Source organism: Lactuca sativa, chromosome 2 (assembly GCF_002870075.4).
Source record: "Lactuca sativa cultivar Salinas chromosome 2, Lsat_Salinas_v11, whole genome shotgun sequence".
NCBI lineage: Eukaryota > Viridiplantae > Streptophyta > Magnoliopsida > Asterales > Asteraceae > Lactuca > Lactuca sativa.
Window position 1 is genome coordinate 152,418,930 of NC_056624.2, and position 7,589 is coordinate 152,426,518.

At 30.1% G+C, this 7,589-nt stretch overlaps 2 protein-coding genes across 7 annotated transcripts; one reads left to right on the top strand and one right to left on the bottom strand.

The window, feature by feature from the left end:
- Positions 1–866: 866 nt before the first annotated feature.
- On the top strand, positions 867–3,483 carry LOC111918879 (uncharacterized). Of its 6 annotated transcripts, none has more exons than XM_023914495.3 (6): positions 867–1,144; positions 1,236–1,252; positions 1,345–1,403; positions 1,734–1,758; positions 3,116–3,192; positions 3,274–3,483. In XM_023914495.3, exons 1-6 carry the CDS (start codon positions 1,031–1,033, stop codon positions 3,399–3,401), a joined length of 420 nt encoding a protein of 139 aa, XP_023770263.1. In that variant the 5' UTR covers positions 867–1,030; the 3' UTR covers positions 3,402–3,483. The 6 variants fall into 6 exon arrangements, with proteins under 6 accessions (XP_023770263.1, XP_023770266.1, XP_023770261.1 ...); XM_023914498.3 differs by having other exon boundaries at positions 1,734–1,762; positions 3,274–3,302; XM_023914493.3 differs by having other exon boundaries at positions 868–1,144; positions 1,690–1,762.
- A 1,977-nt stretch (positions 3,484–5,460) lies between these two features.
- On the bottom strand, positions 5,461–7,024 carry LOC111918927 (protein FAR1-RELATED SEQUENCE 5-like). Its single transcript, XM_023914550.1, has 2 exons — positions 6,015–7,024; positions 5,461–5,911 (listed from the first exon to the last, which is right to left on the bottom strand). Exons 1-2 carry the CDS (start codon positions 7,022–7,024, stop codon positions 5,461–5,463), a joined length of 1,461 nt encoding a protein of 486 aa, XP_023770318.1.
- Between the last annotated feature and the right edge of the window lie 565 nt (positions 7,025–7,589).

Below are 7,589 nucleotides of genomic sequence, written 5' to 3' on the forward strand. Positions count from 1 at the left end.
AAGAGGTTGATTGACAATAAAAAAAAAAATCACAACTTAGATCGGACATGTGCCATGAATGGATATGTTTTATTTAGATAATATATTTATTAAAAAGTTATAAAAAAATATATCAAAGTTATGATTTTAACTTTTTTCTTAAAAAAATTCTTATGAATAAAATATAATATTATTATATTATATATATATATTTTTAACTTTCATATATAATGTAACTAGTTTAAACTTTCATATAAATGTGATTAAAGAACAAATAATCCAAACATGTTTTTATAATTTAGGGTTACTTTTAATTTCTTAATTGATTTTTTAAGAGATATCACACAAATAATCCAAACCTATTTTTATAACTAGATATTTTATATACAAAAAACTTTTAAAAAAAGGTTTTTATATAGAAAAAATAAGATTTTTATGTGAAAATATGTTTTTTTTGTATAAATATGAGTTTATAAAGAAAAAAATATTAGAAACAATTTTTTGAGAAAAAAAAAGTTTAAAAAAAACTAAAGTTAGGATGAATTCTTAATAAAATTCTAAAATTTGGGCAAAAAGGGTAAATTTTGGACCAAATTTGTAAAAAAATATAAAATTTGGGCCAAAAGTGTAAATTTTAGACCAAATTTGTAATAAATTTAGAAATCTGGGCCAAAAATATAATTTTGGAAAGTTGGATGACCTGTTGACCGGTTCAAAGGGTTAAATTGAATACGATTACCGGTATTTGGGACTTAATTGTAGTTTTCCTTTTATATATATATATATATATATATATATATATATATATATATATATATATATATATATATATATATATATATATATATATATATATATATATATATATATATAGAAAAGTGAAAACTAACTAGTTTTGTTAAATTGTTTAATTTTCTGAAATGAAAAAAAAAAAAAAAAAAAAATTCCCTAGATTGTCCGATATCGTCGAATACTCGTCTATCTAACCCTTTCCCTGAAATTGATGTGGGAAAAATTGAAATCAACAGCAAATCGGAAGTGAAGATTGAAGATGCCTGATATCATCGACATCATTGAATCGTATATTCGTTTCTCTAAGCCTTTCCTTGAAATCGGTGTGGGAAATATCGAAATCAACAAGAAATCGTCACTGAAGATTGAAGATGTATGATATCATCGAACGTATGAACTAAGATCGTTTCTTCTCTACTTCAACTAAGATCCTATTGTTCTTGTATAAATTTATGTTCTTTTAGGTATGTGATGCTTGGAGGTAATGAAAAAAAGCCCTAATCATTCAATTAGAAATGGAGAAAAAAGGAATCGCTTCAAATTCGGTCATCTAAACCACAATCATTGATGCAGACACAAATCAAACCAAATTGAAGAAGCTGGAGGTCTATTTGCAGAAATGAAGTCCAAAGGTATCCAACCAATTTCTTCTCTGTATGAACTTGATGAACACAACAAATCAGTGAATTAACCTCCAAGATTAAGTATTATATTACATCCTTCTACGGATTCTTCCTGGGATTTGTTAGTAATTTGGCTGATTGATTGATTGATACCATAAAAACATGTATAAAAGATGGTTATATGGATTCTCCAACATAGTTCTTTCCTATATCTGTCTTTTATTGTTAGTTTAATGCTTATATATAAAGATGGTTATTCAACATAATATAATATATTGATTTCACACTTGATTAGTTTCAGTAATGAAGATATTAAAGCAGAGATCATGTTTTATGCAGTTGGTATTGGTGTCTCCTCATCTAGGCAGGTACAAGAAATTTATATGACTAGCTTTGTTGGTTATTCTTGATAGTTTCTGTAAAAAGATGTGTTTTTTACTTACAAAATGATAAACTCATCCAAGACATCATCAATGGGCTGATTTTCATGTTCGATACATAAAAACAAATGTTTGTGAAAAATCCAAAAAAGAAAAAGAAAAGCCATGTGGTTTATGTATTGTGACTTTGGAAGTGGTCTATGTTTTGGATATTTTCTAGATAAAAACTTGTTTTGAAATGAGAATTTTAGTGAAGTAATTTATTTTCCCAGAGACTTAAATATTCACTGAACCTTGTCTGTAAATAGATGTAGATCAAAAGCTGCAAAAAGTCTATAAGTCTATGCAAACAGTAAAACTGACTAAGAGGCAGAAGCACTGTAATTTTATAAGATAAATCCACTAAGACTGAGAAATAATATAAGAGTCGTTTATAAAAGATTTTATTAAAAAAAGTGATAATAATGATTCTGTTTTAGCTTTTACATGTTTTTAGTGCAATGCAGTCCATGGTGTAATTTTATTCCCCCCCAGTATAAATGATACCAGGGGGTTGTGTTTTCTTGTATTATTGATAAAGTAACTGAATAGGTAATGTTGTCTGCACGTCAACTTTAAATTTAATCAAGTTTTTTAGAAAGGGTAAAAGAGGATATACATGGAATTAAGGTAGGTGTTGTGTTGGGGGCATTTTGGGTATTTCTTGTTACGTGCTATGCTATTTAGTAGTGGGATTGAATAAGGCATGGCATGCTTTTGATATTTTCTGAGATGTATCCACTTGAAGAGATATTGATTGTAAGGCTTAGTGCATTTTGAGTTAAACTTTTATTTAGTTTTTTTTTTTTCTGTACATTTTTTCAAAAGTTTTTACAATTTGGACTTGCAACTTTTTTTACAAGTCTTTATTATAAACTAACGTTCTTTCACGTGTAACATACATATTTAGGTAAATTACTTTTGATGGAATACAAAATTACTAATATATATGCTATTAGAAATTTCATCTGTTTAAAAAACACCACATATCTATTAATGCTTATCTTTTTAAAACTTATATTTGGCAGCTTTTTCCATTCTAGATATAGCATCATATAGGCATTTTGTGATATCCAGTAATGCAATAACTTCACCATTTTCAACAACCGGTAGATGCCTAAATTTTCCTGCTTTCATATTAGATGAATAAATAATATATGAATTATCAAATATGATTACAATGAAGTTAACAAACTGATTGAAGCGGTTTAAATAATTGTGGGAAACTTCTAACTTGTTTAATTCATTTCTGTTTTAGCTAAATTTTCTTTAATTTATGATATATATTATTTTTTGTTGTAGGATGAGTGCATCTGTCATGGCTCTTCCATCCAATAATGATGTTGTGGACACTTCCAACACAAAAAATAAGTCTAGTTGTAGGTTACCGAAATACCCTCCTAGTCATCTACACCTCTACACAACCTTACAAACTAATGACTCAAATACCCTTTTTGCAGGTTCCATGATCTGGAAATCATTTTTGCATAATGATGGACATAATGACATACTAAGAGCCCAAAAGATTTGGGATCAAAGGATCTTAACAAAATCAAACTCTAGAATTGTAGATGTGGTTGTTGTATAATAGTGTACCAATCATTTTTTTTTCCAAAATGAGAAATATACTTATAGTTATCATTTTTAATCAAAGTTAGCAATTGAGATTATTCGCTTTTGGTCGTGTTGTTTATGTGACTTGAACTTCCCTATCCTTACGATCTTGAGGATTACCATCTTTGGGACAGGGGTAATATCGTACAACAATTTTAAAAACCATCTAAATTATGTGTAGATTAACACAACATTAACCAAAATGACAACCTACTTTCATTTTTAACATAGAATTGTAGAAAAGTTACAACTTTATTTCATTTTCACCCAAAATTGCAGAAAAGTTTTGTTTTGAACCCAAAATGAGAACCTACTTTCATTTTTAACCAAAATATCCTCATACTTTTGTTTTTTCACAAAATACCATCGTACTTGTGTTTTTTTTTTTACAAAATACCCTAATAATTTCGTATTTTTACAAAATATCATCATACTTCCGTTTTTTTCACAAAATACCCTCATAGTTTCGTTTTTTCACAAAATACCATCGTACATTAGTTATTTTGACAAAATACCCTCATAATTTCCTTTTTTCACAAAATACCATCGTACATTTGTTATTTTCACAAAATACCCTCATAATTTTGTTTTTTTTCACAAAATATCATACTTCCGTTTTTTTCACAAAGTACCCTCATAGTTTCGTTTTTACACAAAATACCATCATACTTTCGTTTTTTTTCACAAAATACCCTCATAGTTTCAGTTTTTTCACAAAATACCCTAATAATTTTGTTTTTCACAAAATACCATCATACTTCTATTTTTTTCACAAAATACCCTCATAGTTTCGTTTTTTCACAAAATACCATTATATTTCCGTTTTTTTCTCAAAATACCCTCATAGTTTCATTTTTTTTCACAAAATACCATCGTACATTCGTTATTTTCACAAAATACCCTCCTACATTCATTATTTTCACAAAATACCATTGTACTTGCGTTTTTTCACAAAATATCTTCATAATTTCATTTTTTCACAAAATACACCATACTTCGGGTTTTTTTTACATAAAATATCCTCATACTTGCATTTGAAACACATAGTAGCAACCAAATTTTAATTATAATCACCAATAAAAACAAATTAAAATAGTTAAGAAGCATCAATAACTTCTAGATTATTCATACATTCTTTGTGTCTAAAACATTGCAGTTAACCAAAAAAATGTCATGAAGCATCTAGTTTTTCTTTTGCCCACAAAAAAAACACATCTGATCTTTATGTCTCTTGCAACGATTCATCCCTCTGATACATGAAAAAAATAAAAAAATTGTTAATATAATCATTCGAGTTCTAAATCATGAAAATTAAATTATTATTATAATTACCTTTCTTTTTGAACAACTAGTAGCATAATGACCCAATCCTTGACAGTAAGAGCATGTTCGTTTTTTAGGGGCCTATAAAGAAGACTTTATTCTACTTGCAAGTTTCAGACGCCCTTTTGTAGTAGTTGGACCAAGAGGATCACGGATAGATAATTGTGGCATCATATCTACTTGCGAAACTCCCATACAAGAACTTTGAGATGTATTCTCCAAAGACACGGATTTTTTTTCGGTTTGCTTGTTCATCTAAAAGACTTATCAATATCATATTGAGTTTTTGTATCTCCGAAGGGGAGTCCCTTGCTTGTTCAATTAGTTTAGTAAAATTCGAACGAACACAAAATAATGTGTAGGCACTAACTTCATTTTCATTATTTATTTCTCCGAGTCCGATACTAACACTACCCAGTTTGTACCTAGCATCAAGGGTCCATCGCGATAAAATATAGTGACTCGGAAGTTCTTGAACATGCTTCTTCTTCAACACATATAAGCTATACTTGCATAAAATCCCATTTGTCTCATACATAGAACACAAACATGTGATGCTGACTTGATGTAAAGAACGAAAGGTAACAATACGCCAATATTTAGTATCAACATCCAATTGCCCAACTTTATATATGCTTTCTTCTGTAGTTTTTGTTATAGTCTCGTGAGTCAAATTGGTAATAGCTTCGGTCCATTCTTTTTTGAAAATATCAAACATCTTTTCTAATATAAAATTGACCGGATTTTGCTTCGATTGGATGCACTGAAGAAAGAACCGGTCTCGAGTTCGTAGTCTTGAAATCTTCATCTTCTTCGACAGCTCTTCGTGACTTAACTGCTTTGTCGTATTGTACAACGAATTCATTCAACATGGTCCTCGAGTTAACAAATCCATCAAAAAATGAATTGATACTCTCACTTCGTCCGGTTGTGGTCATACCCGCAAAGAAAATATCCTTCAAGAAGGGTTTAGCCCAATGTATACGTTGGTTATACATGTCACTAAGCCAACAATTGCTTTCCAGTTCATACTTAATACACATATCTTCCCATGTTGCTTCAAATTGTTCAATGGTGTCACTATTTACCCATTGTCTGTGCGTCTTTTGAAAATCACTGTAATTGGAAACATACGATCGAAGATGCTCAGTTTTAAGTTTCCTAGATATGCCATGAACAAAAGCGATGTCGAGTATTTGGAAACACTTTTTTTATTGCATTGTCCATCACTTTGTCTTGATCGGTAATAATTGCCTTCGGATACTTGCCAAACCTACATTTGAGGAAATGTTCAAATAACCATTCAAATATCTCTTCCTTTTCGTTTTCAAGCAACGCTCCACCAAAAAGTATAGACTGTCCATGATGATTCACCCCAGTAAAGGGAGCAAAAACCATCTTGAATTTGTTAGTCATATAAGTGACATCAAACACAACAACATCTCTGAATTTTGTATAGGCATCTCTTGCTCTACCATCAGCCCAAAAGATATTTCTAGGATACCCATCATCAGACAAATCCACGACAAAATACTGGTCACTGTCCACTAATGTTTTATCTTGAAAATGTTTTATAAGTCCATAGAACTCCTTTCCTCTATGTTGTTTTCGATGCTCAGATAAAACATCAGCACATTGCTTTGAAGTTACATCAGCTACATTTGAGGTTTTCATTGTATTAACAGCCTTTTTAATCTGAGAAGGTTTCAACCCTGCTTGACCAAATTGCACCATAAGAGATTTACCTTCTATTGAACGGTGGAAATTGCTATGAGATCGATGCTTTATCACCTTTGTAGGTGTCATGGTCAAGTCGTGATTGTGTGTGTCATTAAACAAGCCCACCAACCACTTCCCATCCTCCTGTCTTGTTATTCGAAGCTTTGCTTGACATCCGGTTCTAACATCTCTACGACGTTTTATCTCATTTTCACTTGAAGCATCTTTGTCCATTCTTTTGAAACCTTCTTTGTTGCATACATATATCTTCCGAAAAGGCTCATTTGTTTTAGAATTTTTAATTGTGTCATCTTTACGTATACCAAAGCCATGCAAAAATGAATAATCATTATAAAATGTATAAGCATCATCGGGTGTATCAAAAACCTTTCCCAGTATCCTTTCATCATTAACATCATCTTCGTCAAATTCAATGTTCACGCCGATATTATTTATTTTTTCATTATCATATGTTGCTTCCACATAATCATTTGTGTCAATATCTCCGGTTATATATGGTTCTATAGCTTGATTAGTTGCTTCGGCTTCACTCATTATGGCCTGCAATAGACAACGATGCATATTCAAACATTATACGTAAACAATATATTAACAACCAATAACGCAAAACTTAAAAAAAATATCAAATACATTGGATATTTTACATTTTCAGAAAAACCGTCAACCAACCGCAATGTCTACCTCTAGAATCCAAAAAAAAAAAAACGTATCGTATGTAATTCCAAAAAAAAAAAATACTTGGAAGTACTTATCGTATGCATTTCCAAAAAAAAAAAAAAAACGTTTCGGAGTCAATACTGTTTGATCGAATCCAAATTCTTGAATTGAAACTTTTTAGTTTTTCCGTTAATTGCGATTGGAGGAATATAGCTAGTAAACTACAACACCTATAACCCAAATTCATGAATTGCAACTTCTTTTTACTGTGATTTAGAAGAAAATTAATGGGTGCTCCAAAATAAACCTGATAAACTTAAAAATTAAGGAAATTGACCGACCTGGTTAGACAAGTGAACTACAACAAGGACGAAATCGACTTGGCTGTTGCGAATTGCAATTTTTTTTACTGTGAATGGTTTTTTTATGTTAATAACGATTA